Here is a 25,921-nt window from a genome sequence, read left to right as displayed (position 1 = left end):
ATATTCTAAATGGTTCAATGGACAATGTTCTGTTACGAGATGATATGAGTTCGATACGAACTATTACAGGTATTTACATGAAATACATGGAAATGATTTTACATGATATATAGATACATGATATGGATGTTACATGTATATGGAAACTTGATTAATTGTTGAGCTCATCTATGATTATTGATTCATATATGAATTTACATGACTAATGTGGTTGGTGTATATGTGCTTAGGCTTTTGGCCAAGTTGTGTTGGAATATGCTTTGTTACTTACCTATTATTTGATCAAATGGTAAGTTAAATTCTATGTTATACGAACTTACTAAGCTTAAATACTTACTCTGTGTTATTTTCCGTGTTTATAGTGAATCAGAAGCTCGTTCGGGTTGGAAGCCTGTCGAAGTTATATGACACTATCCATCGGCTCTTTTGGTACTTCAGTTGGTTTAATTTCGGTTATAATGGCATGTATAGGTTATTTTGGCTAATGTTGGCTTATATGTGTTTCGGTTGCTGAAAATGACCATTTGGTTGGTTTACATTTTGGCCTTGTGTTGGTGAAAAGGTATATCTTGATGTGTATATAAGTAGCTTTGTAATGATTGATATGTGACTTGATATGGTTGAATGATGGAAGATAGAAAGGTAGTTGAATGTGCATATTAAATATGTCACATAATTTGTTCTGAATTAGTGCTTTGTTGTAGAAGGCATATATGTATATTGATGCTAGTGATTAAGTGATTAATTGGTACCATTTGGTGTGTTTTGGTAAGTGAGTTACTTGGTAAGTTTTGATGCAAATATGCACATATGTTAGTTGATCATTTGATTATATTGAACACATAGTTAGACATGTTTATAAATTGTCATTTGATGTGCCTAAGGGCATATTCGTTGTATGTGAATATATCATATGTTTAAGGCTTGATTATGTTTGTTTTTGGTGCCTTATTATGGCTTGTTGTTATGCACAATGTTGGGTGTAGGTTTATGCTTATTTGGGTGAGAAAAATGGTTTGTAAAATTAACTATTTTTGTCCATACGGGCAGAGACACGGGTGTGTGTCTCAGCCGTGTGTGACACACGGCCAAGTGACAAAGCCGTGTGTCCCCTGTAGCTTTCAAAGGGTTGCAAATCAGGCTATTACATGGCCTAACACACAGCCTGGCACATGGGCGTGTGAGGTTACTTCGAAGGGTACACAGCCTAGCACACGAGTGTGTGGCTTTGCCGTGTGACCCAAGTCAGTGAGTTACACGGGATGGGACACGGTCGTGTATCCCTATTTTGAATGCCCACACGGCTTAAGAGACGGGTGTGTCTCTTGGCCGTGTGAGCCACACGACAATGTGACCCCTGCAGTTTTGAAATTTTTCAATATTTTCTGAAAATTCTCTGAGTTCCCGATTTAGTCCCAACTTATTTTTAACGCATATTTAAGGCTTCGAGGGCTCGTATAAGGGACAATATGTATGTTTTTGACTTGGTTTTAATGTGTTCGTTGATATGTTATAGAATGTTTGAGATTTTGTTTGTTTGTACTGTAAACTCCGGTAATACTCTATAACCCTATTCCAGCGATGGATACGGGTTAGGGTATTACAAAATTATCCTAAAACCACTTGAAAGTGTGGGGCTATCTTGCTAACGTAATGTATAATGATAAGTCAAGACATGTGCGTCGTCGACACAATACCATTAAACAATTGATCTCAAATGGAGTTATCTCTATTAATTTTGTAAAATCAAAAGATAACATTGCGGATCCGCTAACTAAAGACTTAAATCGAGATCATGTTGATAAAACATCAAAAGGAATGAGACTAAGCCCATGGAAATTAAATGCGCTATGTGAAGGAAAACCTAACCTAGTTGATTGGAGATCCCAAGATCCAGGTTCAAAGGGACAACCTACTTGCATAGAATTGTGAGGTCACTGTAGTGTTTTTATCTCAAGTCCATTCTTATGATGTAAACAATGACTAAAAATGGGATAGGTTAAGCAATGCTTTTAGTGACTGTTGTGTATTTGGTGAGTCGAGAAACATAAGTCACCTATGTGGGAGTGAAGTATGGCCTCTTCGAAGAGACTATCGGGGCATAGTTCTCTCAAACTCTTGTTCATGGCCATAAAAACATACACATGAAAACTAAAAACCTTACCAGGGAGGTAGTTGTGTGAGGTATATCATAGTTTACACAAACGAGGGAACAGTTCAAGGACATTACGTCTACTGGTTAGCTAGTAAAGTAAATATACTTTCACAATGGAAGGTTCAAGGGTTGATGTCTACCTATCCTATACAACTATCGATCGTAGATTCTATCACCACATCGTGTCAATAATTTTCGTTAAAAAACTATCAATTTTCATTCATGTGGGAGATTGTTGGAAAAATTGTAATTTTTGGAAACTTTGTGGCATATTCTTGATTAGTAAAGGTGGAAAGTTGAATCATAAAATTATGGTTTTATATTCTACTCCATGAGACCTTTACAATGGTATATCATATGCTCAAAATGGTTGAGTGGTGAATGAGAAATTGATGCTCAAAGTAAGCTACTTCTGAATATTTGTTGAGGAAAAAGAAAAGCTTAAATCCCACATTGGTTAAATACCAAGTGTGAGATATGTATATATATGAGAACCCACTTGAAAGGTTATTGAATGACTAAGCTTGAAACATTGACTCACGCATAGGGGGTGCAAATCCAAACCCATTGGGGTTGGGCACACACGTACGACGTGGGCGACATGAAATGTCCAAACCGGTTGGGCCCCAAAAAAAGGGCTTACGGATATTTTAAGCCCAACACAAAATTTATTTTTCTCAGCAGATATTATACAGAATCTATTTTAAAAAGACATATATCCTGTAACACCCCTAACCCATATCCGTCGCCGGAATAAGGTTACAGAGAATTGTCAGAGTTTACAGAACAAATACAATTAATTCATGTCATTTACTATGTATATCTGAAAACAATCATATTCAATCATATTGTCCCTTAAATGGACCTTCGAGGCCCAATTTATGCATTTGAAACAAGTCGAGACTAAATCAGAACTCAGAGAATTTTTCGCGAAATTTTAAAACTTTTCTTAAGTGCAGGGGACACACCCCCGTGTGGCCAAGCCGTGTGGGTATTCGATGTGAGGCACACGGTCGTATCCCAGTCCATGTCCATACTTGTGTAACTCTCTGACTTGGGTCACACGGCCAGCCACACGCACGTGTGCTAGGCCGTGTGGACAATTTAATTTTTGAAAATTAGGTGCAGGGGGCACATGGCCAAACCACATGCCCGTGCGCATGGCTGTGTGTCACACACGGCTGAGACACACGCTCGTGTCTCTGCCCGTGTGGACGAAAAATAGGCCATTTTCAGGACACTTTTCTTACCCAATTTGCCTTTCACCTACAACATCATCCAAACACATTCACAAGCCAATTCATAACCCTCAAATCAATGTCAATACCAAATTTTATGCATGACATATTGTCTCATATGTTCAAGTGTTAAACTTACCATAAACACATTTATGTTTATAGGCATTCTTTATCAATTATGCTAATTCAAAACCATTCATCAATAGGTTTGTATATTCCTATCATATCACCATTTTATCACACATCAAACTTGTTAAGTCCTTATATAATTACATCAAAATAAGCCTTACACTAGCCATTCTAATGGCTAGTTACAACCAAAATGTTTCATCATTATGCCTAACTTAGCTTATACATGTCATTATACTAAAAGTTAGCTTGCTTTATATACTGAGAAGTCTGAGGGATAGTGTGACATGTCTCCGACTAAGTTCCAACCTTCACGAGCTTCCAAGTACTATAAAACAGAGAAAGTGTATTATACTTATTAAATTCATATAACAAAAAATTGACTTACCATTCATATTCATTTAAAATAAGCATACAAAGTACATCCAAATCAAATTAATCAATAACCTAACACATATACATCCTCAAGCAAACTAGCCATATATTTCAAATGCATTTCAAGTAAGTAACAGAGATGAGCTCATCGTATAAACATTTCCATATATTTTCAGGTAGATACCATTATTAATTCATTCAGACCTTATTTTAACTTATATCAGAACTTTGCTCTTTGAATCTTATGAAATATCGATGAACATCAGGTAGTACACATGAAGTGTACGAATCTGTAATTTGTCAATTCATATTCAGGAGTGTTCATAAGAACACTTAAACGGGAAGCGCTCTCTCGAGCCATATAACGGGAAGCTCATGTGAGCCATGAACGGGAAGCTTATCTAGGCTTTATAACGGGAAGCTCATAAGAGCCATATTCAGAAAGCTCATGCGAGCCAATATCGGGTAGCTCTGAAGAGTCATTAATAGAAAGCTCCGGATAGCTTAATATCAGGAAGTTCAAGTGAGCCTTATCGGGAAGCTCACAAAAAGCCAATTAACGGGAAGCTCACAAAGAGCCATAATCAGGAAGCTCATAAGAGCTGTGGTGTGTCCAAAACACATGTAGGATCACAACCAATGGGAATGCTCCGAAGAGCTATTAACGGGAAGCTCGCAAGAACAATATAACGAGAAGCTCGCAAGAACAATATAATGGGAAGCTCGAGATAGATAATAACGGGACGCTCTTTCAAGTTGTGTTGTGTCTGCAACATATGTATGACTACAACCAATATAAGAAACTTGTATCCATCGATTTTCATTTGTTCAAACGGAACTTAACATTTATCGGGCATTTTTAGATATTTAATCAATTTCATATACATGGCAATTATTCAATTCACACATATAAAATTTAATTCAAACATATAAATGTACACAATTTAGTTACACGAACTTACCTAGTCATTTGCTCGTATACGGAAATTTACTGATCTGATACTTTTTCTTTTCCTCGATCTAACTTTTTATTTGATCTTTCCAGATCTATATAAATGAATTTAATATCAATTTAACACATTTCATATTCAATTCAATCAAATTCACATCCTAGGAAAATTACCATTTTGCCCCTATACTTTTAGTAAATGACGATTTCGTCCCTAAGCTTGGAAAATTTCATTCATGCAATTTAATCATTATTCAAAACCTAGCCGAATTTTTCATATAACAATAACAGTCCATGTATTTCACAAAATTCAAAATTTTTCCATGAATTTTACATCTTTTAAATTAAATCCCTAAATCACAATTTCATGAAAATTTCCTTTACAAAAGTTGTTTATCTATCAACAACCTTTCATTTTCTACCATAAATTTCAAAATTTCAGCATACTCATCCATGAAAAATTTTAATGCTTTGATAACTTTGCAAATTGATCCCCAAAATAGATAGATTAAGTTATTACAATCTTAGAAATGTAAAAATTTCTAAAATGGGACATGATTACTTACCCAATTAAGCTTGCTTGAAGTTCTCTCCTTATCTAGGGTTTTCATGGAAAATTTTGGGAAGATGATGATATAAAATGATATTTTTATCTTTTAATTAACTATCATCTTTTATTTTCACACTTTTTGATTTAGTCCTTTTCTTTTCTTAAATTTCTATGAATGAATCATCATAAATATCTACTAACTTCTCTTAATGGTCTATTTGCCTTATAAGGACCTCAAATTTTGAATTCCATAGCTATTTAATCCCTCTAGCTACTAGAATTCAACTTTTGCACTTTATGCAATTTGGTCCTTACTGACAATTAAACATGAAATCAATAAAATTTTCTTATCAAAATTTTCATACGTCTTTCCTATCATAATGCAGACCATGAAATAATATTAAAATAAATTTTCTTCCTAACTCAGATTTGTGGTCCCGAAACCACTGTTTCGATTTAACTAAAAACGGGTTGTTACATATCTTGATTTGATTTTATTCAAATTGATTTAAAGGCTCTTTTAATACAAATTTGTATCTTTATTCATGGAAATTTCGGAAATCCCTCCATATTGAATGCCTATAAAAGCCTAAAGAATTCTTCAAAATTTTTTACGCACAGATACAACGAATTTATTTTGCTCTTCAAAATTCTTCTCTTTATCTCTCCAATTTTTCAAACGTTTCGGTGATAGAAGAATGCAAGGTTTGTTTGTTGATCACTGCGGAAGTGCTACTGTTTCGATCATTTTGTTGTTGTATCCTGGAAGACAGTTGACCAACGTGTCTCCAAGTACCATAGGAGAGGCCGAATCTGTCTTAAAGAAACTGTGAACATATGCCTCAATATTTAGTAAAAATCAATTCCCTTATTCGATTTCTATTTGTCAAAATCTTATTTATTTAATTGTTTTATTTAGATCTACTCATTTTTTTAAATATAAATATATTTGTTTATATTATATGTTCAAATATTGTATTTAATATAAAATATTTATATTTATATTTATTCGCGTGTTTTGTCCAACAATTTCATCCTCAAATTCTAATATTTTCTCACATAAACTCACTGACCTCCCCTTGTGCAAGTGGTATTGGAAGGACCATCGCTCGGAGAAGTTACTGCCAAGCGAAGTCGTTATATCAGTATGAAACTTGCCCTTTCTGAGATTTTGATGTAGCTCTCATTTAGCCATTGCACAAACGAATCTGCAGCAGCCACCGCGTCCTCCTCCTCAAATGCAGTTTACCAGCGGGCAATGTGATTGCATGAAAGAGGTAACATGCTGCGCTCGCGGTTAAAACGTTGTGTGGCATTGTTTGTCAGTAAATCACCACAAATTCTCTAGAAAAGGTTTTTGTTGTTCATCAACCGACCGGCTACAATCACGTCCAGTACTCTGAAGATAGGTTTATCATGGTAGGCGCAGGCATGAGGCCCCCAGGTGTTCGCATATTGAATGCGGTGGCGAATGGCCGATGCCCAGGTATTTGTTGAAAGTTGACAAAAAGCCCATCTAGGCGTTATCATTTTAAATTATATTTTTAAAGATTAAATTGATATCCATGAGTCAAAATGGTCTAAGCAACGCAACCGATGCTTCCTGGATCCTGATGCCCCTAGGAGACTGGTAGTTGGGTTTACTATAGATGAGGTGACGTTTCTGGCCCAGACCACCAGTCTCGACCACACTAGCCCATTAATCCAAGGGCTGACACATGGCACCAGACTAACCTGAAAACTGCATTTCAGAACTCTTCATACCCCCCAAACACAAATCGCAATTTGCAGACCTCTGCATGGAAATTGTCGTTTTGAAACCTACCACATAAATACAGCGAAGGTCATTAAAAAGACCGTAAAATATGAGCATAATTAAACTCCAGTTAGAAGATGAGTTTCTTTTTTAAAAAGGATAAAATTAGTGATAAAAGAAGTGGGTTTTATTTATTGTTTCATTAGAGGATATGAAAACAACAGCTGACTGGAAGAATTAATGGGAACTATTATTCAGCCTTTTCCAATGACCAAAAAACTGACAAAATTCACCAAATTTCTGATTCCTTCGCCTCTATTCTATAACGTCTGACTCTTTCACGTCCCAATCCAGTGAATTTCCCTTTCAAAACCCACACATTTTTCTTTTTTCCTCTTTGTGAAAATCTCTTGAGCCGATACTTGTGTGACTTGCTGTCACAAAATCTGAATGTGTACGTCGTCGTTGTATCTCTCTCATAAGATTTTTGTCGGTTTTCCCACTCTATTTATAACCATCCACGGGTATCCTCCGCGATGGTCTGTCTATTTTCAGTTACACCAGAGAACCCAAACCAACAAACAAGGCAAAGGTTATGCCGATTAAGAAATAAGTCTTAAGGAGGGCCTCATCTTTTTTTCTAGCACTAAAACCTACCCCATTTTCATATCCTTCATGGTTACCAAGTAAGTGAATTTACAAAGGGACAAGGGGGATCCTTTTTATTTTTATTTCTTGTAATGATGCTTTGCTTCGTTTTGATCAATACCTGGCGATAGTTATTATGGCTGTTCAAGCGCAGTTGTGTCGTGAAAATATGGGTGTGCCTTTGCCCATGTGTGGCCTTCAGGATTGGATGGTAAACCCTGCACCTGCTGCTCCTTCATTCCAAGCTGGTTCTAGTCTTCAAGACGTTCCTTTTCATCCGCATCAAAACGCTCAGAACTTGGTTCCCATGGCAGTTTCTCAACCTTTAGATGCTCAACTGGAGATTCAAAGGCAGGAAATTGATTGCTTTCTTCAGTTACGGGTAAGAAATCCATCATATCCTTTGTGTTTAACTGTTTTATTCAGGGTTTCAGTTTCACTGAAAATTCTTATTTTTCGTGTCATATATCTGGGCTTGGAAAACTCAGAATGAGAGGCTAAGATATGTATTACGAGAGCAAAAGAAGCAACAACAAACCATTCTGCTAAAGAGTATGGAATCAAAGGCCTTGTATTTGATGAAGCGAAAAGAAGAAGAGTTGGCACGAGCAACAAAGAAAAAGATGGAGCTTGAAGCCTGCTTAAGAAAAGTGGAAATGGAAAGCGAGTCATGGCAAAGACTTGCAAAAGCAAATGAAGCGAAGGTTATGGATCTAAACAAAAGACTGGAACAAGTGAGAGAGAGCCTAATTTGGGTCAGCAGTTCAGCTGAAGATGGAGAATCCTTTTATTATGGTTCGTGCGACAGAGATGAAGAAGAAAGAGACAATAACGTTCAAGAAGCAGACAGCAAGAAAAAGATGGCTTGTAAGCACTGCAACACTAGGAGCTCATGCGTTCTGTTTTTACCTTGCAGACACCTTTGCTCCTGCAACTCTTGTGAAGCATTTCTTGTTTCTTGTCCTGTCTGTGGATCTGTGAGGGAGGCAAGCATTAAGGTGTATTGGGTCTAACTCTTAACTCTTGCAACACTAGGAGTTCATGCGTTCTCTTTTTACCATGCAGACATCTTTGCTCCTGCACCTATTGTGAAGCATTTGTTGTTTGAAGGAGGCAAGCATTAACGTGTTTTGTGTCTAACTCTTAAGTCTATGGTTTTGGGAGAAGCACACTTGTTCATAGGTGAACCGTCATCATGTGTTTTCGTTTGTATTTTACTTTACTTACAGTAGTGGTTTGGTGAGTTCCGAACAAAAGAAAAAGGTAATGGTTTGGTGATTATCTTTTTCAATTTTTACCTTTTCTGCGCAAATTACACTTTTCCTGATTTAGATTGCATCCAAAAGGAAATTATAAAATACATAATTCTTTTAAAAGCCTAGATTTCTTTAACGAGATATTGATTTAGGTTCACGAGAAGTGACAGCTCGCTTTAAGTTTAACACTGTACCTTTTTTTTGTTTAACTGGCAGAAAAAAAAAAGATTTGATAGCTAGGTTTGGGAACTTTCCACCGCCATTAATGGTTTTTTTCTTTCTTCTTTTATCCAATGAATTATCAATTGAAGTGACAAGCTGTTAAAAGAGTAAAATGAAAATATAGAAAATTACAATTTCACTAACCTATAACCCTACATCATCTTTACACAACACAGTTTAGCATTGCTTTTAAACACTATTATTAAATACATAATTTTGAGTTTTTTTTAAGAGTGTTATTGTGAAAAAAAAAATTAAAAAAATTTAATTAAGCTTCAAGACAAAAATCTTTGAAATACGACAGATTTATTTTAGTTTGGTATGCTATTGTCTCGAGACAGAGGTTATTTTATCTTGAGGCTTGCTTGGTAAATCTCGAGACCTTAAGAAATGAACTACTTTAAATAGTAATTTTTGTTCTAGACTCTGTGATAAAATGGCCTAAAATATATAGTTCAATGCCTTCATAATTTAACCAAAACACACCTAAATTTACCTAAAGTTTACCTCAAACACGTCAATTTAACATAGGAAAACACATATAATAATGCAATATTATTTAATAATCAAGAGTTAAAATTCATCTCCCAAAATATTATAGTTCAAACCATCAAAATATACCAAAACATCAACATATACATTAAACCATAAGACCAACTTAGGTACATGCTATCTAACTAAATATATACATACATATTAGGCACAAACTTGACTTCTGACCTGAGCTGTTGAGTTGGTTGCTTTAGGACCTCTAATCTACTTTAACACTCGATTGAGATTGCAAGTGGAACCAAACATAACCATACGCTGATAATGTATACTCAGTGGTGCTAACGTAATTTGAATTCAATTAAAATATAATAATAATATAATAATGACATAATGACTTTTTGGCCCTCCAATTTTACAAAAAAAAGTCATTTTAGCCATCCATATAATTTTTCGCATTTTTTAACACTTAACCTCGGATTTTTTTTGTCAAATCACCCCAAACGAATGAAAATTTTAACATTTTTTAACTTTGTTGACGTTGCATTCATGTGACATCGCCACGTGGATTACACATTAACATTTACTTAATTTTTTTTAATTTTAAAAATTCAAAAATTATAAAAACTATTTTTAAAAATTAAAATTATAAAAATATATTTTTAATTTTTTTTAAATTTTAAAAAATTAATTAAATGCTAGTGTGTTATTTACGTGACAATCTACTTGTATGCAACGTTAGCAAAGCTAGCAACTTTTCTATCCATTTTGGGATGGTTTGACAAAAAAAATACAAATTCAAAGGCAACAAGAGGCGAAAAATTAAATAGAGTGTAACACCCCCTTACCCGTGTTCCTTACCGAAATAGAGTATGAGGTATTACTAGAACTTAAACACTTATAGTTTTTTTTTTAATTTCGGCAGCATTTCTTCTTATTTTTACATAAAACCCCCTGCAAATTTCTAAAGATAATTTCAAACAATTTCAATATTTCCAACCAATTACAGTTATATGTTCAGACATAATTTATCCATTAATAAACACCAACATATTAAACCGAACAATACTATATATATACGCATATTTATACCACATTACATAAACTCATATATACATGCCATGTTTCAAAAGTGTTGATCGCCAAAATACCCAAAAGTTGATGATAGTGTGGGTGATGTTCTGACTTCGTCCAATTTCCGGGCTGATCGATGTCACTATAATCAAGAGAAAATAAATAAGAGTAAGCATATAGCTTAGTAAGCAAACACATGACAAATAAATAAATTTCTCACATGATTACAAGGTAACATAATTTTAACCACACAAAAAATTCATTGTTTGCTCAACTTCCAGCAAGCTGTTTTTCTGCATCACAGTCACCAATTTATTTTTATCTGGAGCTACAGGGATCCAAATTAAGTTCCGTAAATTTTACCCAAAACTAGACTCATATACCTTTCTTCCATAAAATTTTCAGAATTTTTTTCTAATCCAATTAGTACAGTTTATTCTCTAAATATTCCCCTGTTTCACTGCCTGACAGTTCTGACCTCTCCTTACTAAAATTTACTTATCTCCCTGTAAAAAATTCAAATAATGTTTTCGTTTCTTTATCTTAAAAATAGACTCATTAAAAAATTCAAGAATGTAAATTTCAAGCCATGATTATTTTTTTACAATTTTTGGTGATTTTCCAAAGTTGGAACAGGGGATTTCGAAATCAATCCAACCCTGTCTCAATAAAATTTAAATGTCCCCAAATATACAACTCCTTTGCTTGCTCTGTTCCTTTCATATGAAAATAGACTCATTCAGATTCAATTTAATATATTGTTCAGCCTCTAATTAATTTTCCACCATTTATGGTGATTTTTCAAAGTTGCCCAACTGTTGTTATACAAAACAGTTTTATATTTAAATTTGCTCTTTTGAAGTTTTGGTATTTCCTTTCACCTTACACATGAGTTGATTAAGTATCAAACCCAATATTCCTCACTTAACATTGTCCACCATATATAAATATTCACTTTTCCAATTTTCCCGTTTAACACTCGGAATGTTATCCGTTATCGGTGGATTCAGCACTTAGATCCACCAATGATTCGGGGAATCAGCACTTAGCAACCCCTTTTCACATTCAAAAATACGGTGGAATCAGCACTTAGCAACCACCAATGAATCGGGGAATCAGCACTTAGCAACCCCTTTCACATTTAAGATACGGTGGGATCAGCACTTAGCAACCACCAATGATTCGGGGAATCAGCACTTAGCAACCCCTTGGGGGAATCAACACTTAGCAACCCCTTTCACATTTAAAATACGGTGGAATCAGCACTTAGCAACCCCTTGAGGGAATCAGTACTTAGCAATCCCCTTTATATTCAATGTACTCTGGCCTATTCCGAGTGTTCAACTGAAAACCGTGTTTTTCAACACTTTACCACCTTTCCCAACTTAACCACATTTTTAGGATCTTCATCAATTAATTATTTTATGTTCAATTAAATCTCAACAAATATTAAATAATATCAAAACAATACATTAATTTACACGTTTACTTACCTCGGTGCAAAATATCATAATTTTGCAATTTACTCCACTATCTTCTCTTTTCCCCGTTTGAGGTAGTCTTCTCGTCTTTCTTAATCTATAATAGCAAATTTAACTCATTTAATGTTCACATTTATTAAAATAGTCCTCCACCCAAATTTTTGAAAATTACAATTTTGCCCCTAAACTTTTGCATATTTACACTTTTGTCCCTAAGCTCGGAAATTAAACTTCATCTCTTATTCTTATGTTTTATGACATGCTTAACATTTTTCCCTTCTATGGCAACATCAAATTCTCACTCTAACACACACTTTTGAACATTAATTATTTTTACCGATTATGTCAATTTACCCATTTTCGTTTAAAATCGCTTAGCAAAAGTTGTTTAACATAATTTCTAGCTTCATATTCTACCATAAAACAGCAAAATAAACACATTTCACCTATGAGTATTTTTCCAAATATGAACCCTAACATGAATTATTGATAAAATAAGCTAAACTACGAGGATTTCAAAAATGCGAAGAACATTAAAAATGAAGCTAGGATGCACTTACTATGAGCTTGAGAAAGTGAAGAAACCCTAGCTATGCAGTCCTTCTAAATTTGGCAGAAAGCTATGGAGAAGATGATGATTTTTTTCCATCTTTTTCCCTTTTTATTCTTTTTATTTCCAAATTACTAAAATGCCCCCATTTAAAAAAAATCTATTTCACCCATTTCTTAAGTCTATTTTTGTCCATAAATTAAATAATGGTCCAATTACCATATAAGGACCCCCAATTTATAATTTCATAACAATTAGACACTTCTAACATGTAGAACTCAACTTTTGCACTTTTTACAATTTAGTCCTTTTGACTAAATTAAGTGCCCAATCGTCGAAATTTTCGAACGAAATTTTCACAAAATTTTTTCGTGAAATTGTAGACCATAAAAATATAATAATAATCATATTTTCCCTCGTCAGATTTGTGGTCCCGAAACCACTGTTCCGACTAGGCCCAGAATCGGGCTGTTACATAGAGAGCTAAAATAACTTTTTTTTAAACAAAATTGGAGGGTAAAAAAATCCTTATATAAATGAGCCAAGTATATGAATATTCATATGATCAAGAATCATTTCATTACCATTATCCATATAACATATATTCAAACAAATCATTAAATCCTTAGGTATCCCATAATTCGTATTTCACATAAACATATATGTATCAGTATAAGGTTTGCTTTTACATATCGAAATTTCGAAGCAATCCCAATGTATTTGCATATGCTTTAACATATCGAAGCTATATGTCATATCATCGTTATAATCACATTCTAATCACAAACATATATAACATAATATTTCATATTTTAATCCCTATTAATAGAATCGGACTCAAAGATGAATACTCAGATCAATCTATCATTACATCAATATACGCACTGAAGTGCTATTCAGGCATAAATGTATCGATTCCACCAACCACACTAAAATACACTCGTACCCTTAAAGTATTTGAGTTGATGATACGTTCTCAATCCCAAGATATTAGAGAACTATCTCAATATAATACACACATAGTGTTGAATCTCCCACTTATCAAAACGAATTTTATGGCATGTCAACTATACTCGTAACTCTATCCGACAACGTTAATAGGACATTTTCCATTATCAAATATCACAGATCATATTTCCAATCAAACAAATCATAGCAAACATATTTATATTCAATTAACCAATCTCAAACAAATCGATAATCATATTTACACGTATTCACTCGTCATACCTTAAAATACCGAATAGCGAAGTATATATGTACCTCTCGGTCGCATACAACATTAATATATTTTCTTTTGTTATTCGATTATTGAATTATATATATTGAAAGCGAATTATGAAAGCACAAACTGAAAAAGAGGCTATTTGTCACGGCTCTCACTTTCCCTTCGTCTCGTGAAAGTCTTACGTCGTCTTTAGCTACGTAAATTGATTCCAAATATGGAAAACTCATTAGTCATATAGTTAGAACATAAGTCACAACAATATAAACATGAATGCATTTATTTCAAATTAGTCCCTTGAATTTCTATTGCCCAAAACACCCATACCTCACGATTTACCCGAGCAAATTTAAACTTGACTTTATAAATATAGTACAAAGACCTCACATTACTATCATTCTACTCACATTTTTACAATGTTGCTACCATGAATCTATCTAACATCAAACATGCATATCCTACTCTTATCATTTAAGTTTAAATCCTTTCATATGGGTGTAGCGTCACGATTTCTAATATTTGTTTTTTGATATAATGCCTAAAACTATCCATAGCCCCTCCCCAGCTCTTAAATAAGAGGATAATGTGCTTCAACGCACTCGAACCCACGTCCTCTTGCACTAGAAACAATATCACTACCAACTAAACTAAGACTCAATCGACATCTAACTACAAATTTTTAATAATTAAAAAAAATCAATGGCTAAAACATTTTCATGAACACAATTAGTGGGGGGTCAAGCTAAATTGCTTCATAAATCCATCACATTTTGTTACGTCATTTGTTATTCTTCTTAATTTAGTCCTTGTACTTGTAATTCAACAATCAATCAATTAATTTCACTTAATAATTTGACCCTTCATTTTCGTACTTGACACATAATTATTCGGTTCTAATTCTTGATTAACTCAATTTAAGAAATTTGACTTTAAAACAGAATTTTTCGACACCGTTGAAAATTGGGTCATTACACAACTCAACCCTTTTACAGATTGCATTTTGAACTGATATGTTGAATGAATGAAAACAATAAAAAGAGAAATAGATATTGCATGTATTACTAGATATTGCATGTATTACTATTCGTAGTAAACGTATTTTCTTACAAAGAACAAGAGATGACTTAAGGATTAATTTAATTTATTTGAATTATTATTTAATTGATTGCTATTAAATAATGGGTAAACTACACCATTAGTCACTAAACTATGAGAAAGTTTTCGTTTGAGTCACTTAACTAATAAAAGTTACAATTTGGTTACTAAATTATTCGAAAGTTTTCGTTTAAATCAGTGAACAATTCAAAAGTTTTTATTTAAGTCAATGGTCTATTATATTTTTTTATAAAGTTCTGACAGTGAACTCCAAGTGACAGTTTGATGATCGGTACGATGGCTCTGTACCCATCGACGAGTAGAAGAACATAATTTAGATCCAAGTCGATCTGATGGTATGTGTTGGAGATTAGAGAAAAAAATTGTTTGAATTTTGGTTCACAAATTCTTGACATCCAAAGTTGTTTCATGAAAAAAAATTAAACTGTAGAAGAGAAGGAGAAAGAGAGCTTTCGATTGGTGTAGGTAATGCGAACAAAGAAAGTCATATAGCATTGATTTTAACAGTCTAGTGACTTGAATGAAAACTTTTGAATAGTTTAATGACCAAATTGTAACTTTTTTTAGTTTAGTGACCAAAACGGAACTTACCTATAGTTTAGTAACTAATCGTGTAGTTTACCCTTAAATAATTGAAGCTGATTGTAAAAATTAAATTAAGTAGTCAACTCAGTTTACAGAACAAGACAATTAAAGTTATTTACTTATAGATTTTAGTACTGTAAAGTTGTCATGATTTTAAAGTAATTAGAATTGAGTTGAGAAAAATAATTTAATTGAAGAGGATTAATTAAATTTATTTTATTTAATTGAATAAATAATATTTTGGGAGTAGAAAACTTGTTGGATAGGATAAATTATATGAATTTGATTAAAGACTAGATAAAACATATAATCATGCCAAATACAAGAAAGACTCAATAAGCCTATTAACATAGAGTTGGGTGGCACTCTAGGTTTCCCAGAGGGTGTGTGTTGCCTGCTACATGCAATCCCAAAAAGACTTAGTGTTTTTATCAAAATATTATTATTTTGTCTCTTCTTGTTCAAGTAGAACTCTTGTGGTTTTTCCTATATAAAGGTACTGTGGGCTAAGTTAAATATCTATGTCATTGAGCGTAGTTACTTTGTTGGAAAATAGGGAGATTTATTTTCTCAAATAAATTCTATTTTCGTGAGAAATTAAGTTAGATTTCTTACTTGTAGAGAGAATTAACTTTCCCCGCTGGAAAGTTAATAGTTTTCGTTGCATGTTCGATTTATGAATTAGAGCCCACTCTTTAAGCAAAATTGAGTGTTTAAAAATAACGAAGAAGATCGTTTTGGTTGAAAGTCAATAATCAACTTAAACCACTAAGCAAAAAACACATATACTAATTACTAGCATTCCAAACTAGTGAGATAATTACCATTACTTATGTCAAATCAATTATATCATTAAAGTCATGAGTTATATCATTAAAGTGTGGTTAGGGATGACATTATGTGATTATTTTAAGTATGGGTGTTCAGTCGGTTAACTGACCCGAAATAACATTAACTGAATTAACCGACCTTTCAAAATTTTTAACTGTTAACCGAACAAAAAATTTTTCAAAAAAATTAACCGAACCAAAATTTTTTCGGTTAATTCGGACGGTTAACCGAATTAACCGAATTGAATCACTATATAATTAAAAACATTACATAAGTCTTTGAATCACTAACATTACATAAGTCTTGAAATTAACACATAATTGAAATGTCCATTTCTTCTCTCCAAAAGATCTCCATTTGCATTAAACCTACAAAAAAAAAAAAAAACATGTGCAAAAGTTTAGCATATACTTGGGTTGGGTTGGGTTTATTAAATTATTAAATTAAACATAAAATTTAGATTTTTTTTATTTTTATTTATTAAATTATTTGTAATTTTTATGATTGGGTTGGGTTGGGTAACTGGGTTAGGTTGGATACTTAGGTTTGAATTGGGTTTAGGTGAATAGTGGGCCTATTTATATATTATAATTTTATTTATTATTTTTTTTGGTTAAACCAAAAAAATTCGGTTAATTCGACCAGTTTCGAACCAAATTAACCGTTAACCGAAAAATCAAAAAATAGTTAACTGACCCCGATTGAAAAAATTCGGTTAACCGACTAATTAACCGAATTCGGTCGGTTAACCGAATTTTTTCGGTTTTACTTGAATTTTGCACACCCTTAATTTTAAGTGGGTGGTCCTTAGAATTAAGGTCATGCCATTACAACAAAATAGGTTGACAACAACACTTTTTTTTTACTTAGGACAACGCAGAAAAAGTTGGCATATGCCATCTCGACGCTTCTGAAAACGTCATTGTTAGCACCATTGGCATAGGTACCACAATGCCTTGGAAAAAGCGCCAACATAATTCAACATAGGCCGACCTTTATTGAAGGGTTGGCAAAGACCTAGTCAAGTCCGGGCTTTAAAAAATGTTGGGATAGGAAGAAATAGGCGACCCAAAAAAGGTTGGAATAAAGCATTCATATACCGACTTTTAAAGAGTTGGGATAGACCACTCTATGCCAACCTTAAAAAGGTTGGGATAGACCTTGTATGTGCCAACACCTTACATAGTTGGCTCAGTTCCCATGTTTTTTTATGACTTTTTCCCGACTTTTGAAGAGCATATTTTGGCGAAATATGAGCAAATTTGTATGTGTTGGGTTTGGATAAGTTTGAGACGATATTAATTGAATATTTAATTAACATAAACTGATCATATTAATACAAAATTACCGCTGGATAATGCACTTATTAGTTTATATAAAAAAATCCTTATAAAAGCAGTTAACACGTTGACAACATGTTGACAACATGTTGTCAGCTTGTTGTCTATTACATCACTTGGTAATTGCATTCATTGAATGCATTGCCAACATGTTGTCAACATGTTTCCCATGACATCAAAAAATTCTGGGACAATTGCATTCATCAACTGCTATAACATATATATACACACACATAATATGCAACAAACCTCATTCATCATCATTCGAACTGAAGGCCTCATCATCAGGTCCTTTAGTCTAAAATTCAACTGCATTAACAAGTGCAAAAATATCAATGTAACTTTTCTATTTAAATGAGTTAGATGAGAAACAACATGAACATATGGGAAGAATATTTCAATAATAGCCAAAGAACCATAAATTGAAGCTAAATCAACAATTTTCATCAATAAATCTATTAATTATTGGTTGAGAAAACAATGAAGACATCAAATAAGAAACTAACATTCACTTACAACAAAAACAAATAGCCAAATAACAACAAACAATCTATATGAAACCATCAACAAACTTATTGACAATCTAGTTCTATTAGTAAGTATTTCACTTACTTGGCGTTCCTTTTGCCATGTACTCGTTGAGGAGAGCTTTATACTTCTTCTCACAAGCATCCATCATAAGCCTTCTTCAACAACCCATTTTGTCGCTTAGAGAAGGTGACTTGCCCTAAAAGGATGCATTCATATTCAAAGCTTCCAACTTTCAATTATCTTGCAACATATTATTATACAGTAAAGGGTCTGGTCTGCTGTTGTTTAGAACATGATTAAAACCTTAGATTGAAAGTTTTTTTGCGATCATAACTACGATGTTTGGTTCTATGAGAAATCCAGTTATGGAGCCTATGATGAAAAGTCTACCACCAAAATTTAAGTAATCAAGGTTACTTTGGAGGTAGGCTGCTCCAACACAATCCAGAATAACAACAATGCCTGCCATTAATGGTGGAAAACAAAAGTTCACTTCTTTTCAATGTTAAAGAGCTCTAACAAAGTTGATTTTAAACACAAACCCTAAAAGCTTAAAACAACAAAAAAATACTCACCAAAAATTAAGAAGAAAAAATATTTCAAATGGTTCTTCTACTTGAGCTCAAATATATAAAGGAAAATTATGTATAGATATGCAATGGAAATTATATTTTAAAGAAAACCCAGATAGGTTTTTCAATGGAATTCACAACTTAAGTACTATAGTCAATAGAACAAAAAAATTCAAGTTAAAGGAAGAAGGGAATAATCAAAGCTGTAAAAATGGCAAAAAAGGAACAACAAAAAAAGTTTAAAAAACCCTAAAAGGATTAACAGAACAAAAAAAAGGAATTTACATGATAAAACAAGTACAACCCAGAGAAAATGGGTGAGAAACAACCCACAAGGAAATGAATAAACCCAAAGAATGATGAAGAACAGAAGAAGACTGAAGAAGGAAGGAGGGTTTGATACTTTGATTTAGGGATTTTGATTTGGGAATGGGGGACGGGTTTGATTTGGGAGAAGAAATGAAATGAGATTTGATTTCGGGAAAAGGGGGGCGTAGACGGGGGAAAGTAAAAGCCAAAAAGGTTTTAGGGGGAATGAATAATAAAAATAAAAAATAATAATATAACTTTAAAATTTATATTATTAAAAAATATATTCGAATTATTTAAATTATTTGAATTCGAAAATTTAACTCGATTTGAACTCGAAATTCGAAAAAAGTTCGAGTCGATTTGATTAACTCAAATAACTATAACTCGACTTGAACAACTCAAAATTCAAACTTTCTTTTTCGATTTTTTTAATTGAATTAAAATTTGCTCACCCCTGGTGATTGTGTCATTTTGGATGGGCATTTTTGAAAATATTAAATTAAGATTTTAATCCTTTATTATGATTAAATTTTAATTTTAATATTTATATTTTAATTTGATATGATATATTTTTTATTTTATAATATTATTAATTAATTTAAATGATGAACTTTATTAATTAATTTATTAAAGAAACAAAGAACTAAAGAATTGATTTAATAAATAAAACAACAATCAATCGATTCAAAGAAGCAAAGAATCGATTTAAAACAATAATAATGAATATTAATCAACTTGTTACAAATATTAATCGATTCTAAAACAATTTATTCAAAGAAGTAAAAAATCGTTTTAAAATATTTGCCAATGAAAAATAAAAGTTGGGATAGGTTAACATTTTCCAAACTCTTCCTAAAAATTCGGGATATGATTAGATTTTGTCAACACCCAAAAAAGTTGCTGAAAGGTACAAATTTAAACGACACAAAAAAGGATTGATGTAGTCCAAAAAGAATCGTCTTAGGCTTTTCATATGGCGACGCTTTTATATAGTTGAGAAAAATATAATAAAAGTCAGCATAGTGTTGGTCAAACCTGGCTCTTATTTAAGTGTTACCTTAGGCATGTATATCCCAACCCTTATACAAAGAGTTGGCCAAAACGTATGTCGGCAAATCTATTCCTAAGTGTCGGTCCAAAAGTGTTATCTTAGGGCTGTTTTGTTGTAGTGCGTGCAAGCAACCTTGTTTAAATTGGGCGAGGTAGCTTATATAGGTGGCCTCGCCTCACTTTTTTATTCAATGGTGAGTTGGCTTTTTGCTAGTTTGATAGTAAGGTGTTATTGTCAGTGTTGTTTGAAGCAAATCAGATCAACTAGTCGAATCGATTGGATCGGGAATCGGTCGGGAGACCGATTTGAAAAGCAGCTTTAAATCGGTGAGACCGAGAATTGATACAAACTGATCGAACCAACGGTTGAACCAATTGAACCAAGATTTTTAAAATATTTTATTATTATTTTAAATTATAATAATTTTTAATCAAACCAATAATTTGATTGGTTCAACTTCTAGTTCGATTTAAAAAACATTAGTTATTGTATAAAAATATTGTTTATACTTTCGTTCCTTTCATTTAGACTTTGTTTATTTCACTGAAAATGACTTCTGAAAAATATTTTATGCATTTTCCTGTGTTTGTTTCATGGAAGATGACTTTGTCACATCCCAAAAATCAGGTTAGTAAAATTTGGTTAGTGAACCAAGAGAGTGGTCACGCCTTGTTTTTAATTAATGTTGTGAAATTATTTTAAGTAATTTGTTCTAGTTCGGTGGTTAAGTGTTGTGCTTGTGTGTGTGAGGTTTTAGATTCAAATATTTTCCTTTGAAATTTTGCTATTTTTCTTTTAACCCTTATCTTTTAAACGTATGGCTTATAAATTATTGTCGCTCAATTAATGTTAGAATGAGCCTATTGATTCAGTGGGAAGACGTTAACTTACCCTTAGGTCTTGTGTTTGAATCTTATGTGTGCAAAGTGAAAATTATTTTTATTTTTAACTCTGAGAAATCTGATAGTGGTTAGTTAGAGGAAATTAGTGGGGATATGAGTGGTTATTGTTTTAAAATATATAATAATTTTTATTTTATTTTATTTTTGGAAAATTATTCCCTAATTCTTCTCCATCTTTTTGTCATTCCACTTCCCATTTTATATCACATCTCTCCTTTTCTCATTTCAATTTGTTGTCCATGATTTTATTTTTCTCAAAATTTGTTTCATTCCTTGACCAATTTTTGTTGGTTTCTTTTCTTCTTTTGTGATTGCTTCATTGCTCTTCTGTTGTTGTATTGTTTGTGCCAATCTTCATTGAAGGTTGGTGTTTACCCGTTTGTGGTAAGGGGGAAATTAATATGTTAGTCGTCCTTTTTTTCTTTAATTGTTGTGTTTTTGCTCTCGCCTTGGGTTTTGGTAATTAGTTTGATTTGGTTTGGAGTTTAATGAATTGTCATACGAATGGTTAGGTGAAAATTTTGAGACCGATGTTCCTTCGGCAAACTAAATTCTGATGGAAGTTGTATTATCTTCAAAGGTAAGCAAACGAGGTCGTTTGGTTGTTCAAGGTCGAGTGCCTAATTGTTTAAGCTTAAATTTTAGGAAATAAGGGTCGTGCGCTATTAGTCTATTCTCGTTTTGTGTGCTAATTCGTTAAGTGGATGTTGATTTTAGGTTCTGGATATCTCGTGGTTGCATTCATATCAAAAAATACTCAGGTGTGTAACGGAAAACTAAAAAAAAAGTGAACGACATGAAGCTAAAAACTGCACAGTCGACGTCACACGATCGTGTGCCAGACCATGTGTGTCACACGGGTTGGTTATTTGGATCGTGTGGCCCACACGGGCATGTGGGTCACACGAGTGTGTGATAAACCATGTGGACCACACGGGTTGGGCAATGTGGGCCACATGGGCGTGTGAGCCCATTTTCTGAAAATTTTCACCTAGGCCCGTTTGACTCTAAAATTTGTAATTAGACCTCACGTGTGTATGTGTTTCAATTTCAAGCATGTCTAAAATGTAAAATTCGTATATGATCTATAATTTGATAATTTTGTTAGCATGTTCTGATTTGAAAAACATGTAGGTCATATGTGTACCTGATATCTGTTAGTATTTGCATATGCATTGGGGTGAGATATGATATGTGATAGAGGAAGTGTGATTCTAGCAGTATTATTGCATTTTCTAGTAGTATATCTGCAATATCTATTATGGTAGTTTGAGTGTAGTTATAGTAGCTCGACCACATATATTTGATTCTGGCGGTTTACCACAACATTTCTGTTTGGCAACTCGGCTGCACTTATATATGGCATACCACCACGACCTAGTATGATTGAATAGATGAACTCTTGTAGTTCTAATTGGTGTAATTGGTCGGACGGAGTTGGTGTGTAGTGGATAGGGGTAGGATCTATGACTGCATCTATATTTGTGTTTGCATTTGTATCTGAATATGCATTTGTAGTTGATTATGAAAATACATTTGATTCTGTATATGAGAATATGTTTTAATTTTTATTTAAAAACGTATCTATTTATGTATGTGTTTCTGATTTGTTGATAGGGATGTGTTACACACTGAGCTCGTAAACTCACTCTGTTTATTTTCCTCTCAAGTAACCAACAAGTTTCAAATCGGATGGCGTATGAGAACTTAGATTGTGTTCTCGGATTATTAAATAAAATGGTTTGCGTTTTTAATTATTTTGGGTTGTAAATACGTTTTGGACTTTGTTTGTGGTTTTTGTTCTGTTCGATGGTTTTTAGAAGTTTTTAACGTAAAATTGCAAAATCATACAAACTAACAAATTAGAATTTGGTTTTCAAAACTAATACTCTGAAAGTTTTTCACTGCTAATTAAGAAAGTGATTAAGAGATTTAAACATACGTAAGTATTTTCGAGTATGAGATTTTTCTAAAGAATACACTAACAGCACGTTTGGTTCGCTGTAATGGAATAGAGGCGTAATGGAATAGAGGCGTAATGGAATAGAGGCGTAATAGGTAATTCTTTTGTTTGGTTGAATGTAATGGAATAGAGGCGTAATGGTATTCTTGTGTTTGGTTGAATGGAATAGAGGTGTAATAGCATAAGGAAAAAAGTTAAAATGACTAGAATACCCTTAGCGTAATTTTTTAAAGTAGATGATTATTGTTATTGTTATTAAATTTTAATAAGATTATTAATATAAATAATAAATAATTTAATCATATTTTAACATAATTGTTATAAAATATAATTTAATAAAATATATAATTTAATAAAATTGTTAATAAATATTCTTATATAAATTTACTAATAAAATCATAATATATAATACTAAAATATAATTTAAAATAATTATTATTAAATATAATTTAATAATAATAAATAATTAAATAAAATTCTTATTCTTATATGAATTTACTAAAATCATAATATATAATACTATAAAATATAATTTAAATAATAATTATTAAATATAATTTATAATATACTTTATTATTATTAAAGCGCAATACATATTTAATGTGCTAAAATATCATTTGTGGAACAAATAAGTTAATTATTCTACAATAAAAAAATATTAGCAGTAATAAATAACTTTAGAATTGTATTTTGCATAAACATAATAACAATGAATATTAACAAAAGGTTAAATGAGATTCATGAAATTCTATGTCACAATCCAAATGTTATACAGTTTTGCCACATCAAAAAGTTATATGACATACCATCCCAAATATTACAAACAGAAAAAGTTACGAAAATGTCATCAACAAAACCATAAATTTTAATGGTTAGCAAGAAATCTTCTGACCCATTCCAACCGTACATCAGAAGGTAAACTAAAGAAAACTACCATTTGAGTTGGATGATCTGAAATTTTAGTCAATGCTTGAAACCGTTCATCCACAGTTAAACCTTCTATTTCACATAAGATTGGATATAAATTTGCCGCTTTTTCTTGGATGCCCTGGTGAACTACCACATCGGAGGCAATACTCCTACTACTGTTTGCCAATGGCCCGCATGTTTTCAGCCAATAAAGTGGCAGCATCAGTAACTGAAGAAGAAAAATGACCAGTTGCATCAGAATTCTTTTTTTTCCTCTTTGAAGATGAGGAACCCCCTTGGTTTTTGTTTGTTTGCGGCTCCGTGGCAGAAACATCCATGTCATCCAAAGAGACATTAGCATCGCAATCATAGTATTCGTTTCTGTCTTCATTAATATCTGCAGAAGGTACATCCTCGGATTTATTTCTTCAAGAACGTCAATTTGTTTGAGCGTCTTTCCGATCGCTCGATCTTTTGCGTATATGGCAGTAAGTTGGCCGTAGTAGGGGAAACTACGATGTCTGAACTGACCGGCTTCTTTATGACTCTATAAAAACGAGGAAATCATATTAGTTATAAGTTTGGTAAGAATAGAATAATCAAGAGTTGAACTCATTCTTACCTTTAAATAAGAGTCCCAAACCGCATCTTCAGCAACAACGACCTGCCTATGGTCGTCCCAACCAAAACCGCTATTGTTTTGGCCATTAAGCATGTCATACACTATTGACCAATCTCTTTTCAGTAACCTAATCCTTGACTCGATATTAGGTCTTGCCTTCAACATCGCATTGGGTAAAGCCTTTCTAACATTTTTCTAACTCGTTTAAGTAACCGGCTTTGAACCCCAGTCGTCGTTAAATGTCCCAACATTGTGCAAGTCCACCATGCAGGAAACCAGTGCTGCATCTTCCTCTAGAACCTATTTCCTTTTGGATCCTCGAGATGATTGGGAAGGAACATTTGATTCCGAAACACCTGACATAATTATCTTAAGAAAAAAAACAAATTAAAATTAAGTTTAATATCATGAATCAAAAGGTGAACACTTTATAAAATTAAAATTGAGTTCAATATCATGAATAAAAAACTCAACACTGTATAAAATTATAACACATGATGAATGAAAAGAAATCAAATTATATTTCAACAAGTTTGGTACAATACAAAAAACTCAAAAACACCACCAAAGTTTCACAAACTAGATACATAAAATAACATAAACAAATGAACTCAAACTAATTTTCTCCCTAAACCTAACTAGTTTCTAGATGCTTGCCATTCATCGAACATTTGGTTGGCTAGCTCCATCCTCCAAGTAGCCCAAGCATCCGATGGATGAATATTGACGATATTCGGTTCATCGTCATCTACCACATTAGTAGGTAATCCTTCTCCCACCTCCGCTTCAATAGGATCAATACTCATATGGGTTCGAATAAAATTATGGAGCAAACAACATGCAATAATTATCCTATTGTGCACCCTCACAGGATAGAATGATGGACTCCTAAGTATTCCCCATCTCATTTTTAATAACCCAAAGCATCTTTCAATAACATTACGTCTTTGAGGCATGTTTCATATTAAAAATTCTTGAGTACTTGGTCGATAACCCCGACGCCAATCATTCAAATGATAACGTTGTCCTCTAAAAGGTGCAAGAAATCCTCACAATTTGTGTATCCAAGATCAACTAGATAATAACAACC

General features: G+C 32.9%; 1 protein-coding gene and 1 long non-coding RNA gene across 3 annotated transcripts; one reads left to right on the top strand and one right to left on the bottom strand.

Annotated features, from left to right (window-relative positions):
• Positions 1-7,361: 7,361 nt before the first annotated feature.
• LOC105784220 (probable BOI-related E3 ubiquitin-protein ligase 2) lies at positions 7,362-9,097 on the top strand. 2 transcript variants are annotated; one of them, XM_052632282.1, is made up of 3 exons: positions 7,362-7,838; positions 7,955-8,182; positions 8,289-9,097. In XM_052632282.1, exons 2-3 carry the CDS (start codon positions 7,970-7,972, stop codon positions 8,811-8,813), a joined length of 738 nt encoding a protein of 245 aa, XP_052488242.1. In that variant the 5' UTR covers positions 7,362-7,838; positions 7,955-7,969; the 3' UTR covers positions 8,814-9,097. The 2 variants fall into 2 exon arrangements, with proteins under 2 accessions (XP_052488242.1, XP_052488240.1); XM_052632280.1 differs by having other exon boundaries at positions 7,363-8,182.
• A 7,718-nt stretch (positions 9,098-16,815) lies between these two features.
• LOC105787232 (uncharacterized) lies at positions 16,816-19,588 on the bottom strand. The gene is made up of 3 exons (XR_001131491.2): positions 18,582-19,588; positions 18,219-18,278; positions 16,816-16,997 (listed from the first exon to the last, which is right to left on the bottom strand). It is a non-coding gene; the product is annotated as an uncharacterized LOC105787232 (long non-coding RNA).
• Between the last annotated feature and the right edge of the window lie 6,333 nt (positions 19,589-25,921).

Source organism: Gossypium raimondii, chromosome 1, assembly GCF_025698545.1.
Source record: "Gossypium raimondii isolate GPD5lz chromosome 1, ASM2569854v1, whole genome shotgun sequence".
Classification (NCBI taxonomy): Eukaryota; Viridiplantae; Streptophyta; class Magnoliopsida; order Malvales; family Malvaceae; genus Gossypium; species Gossypium raimondii.
This window is presented reverse-complemented; position numbering and strand designations above follow the sequence as displayed.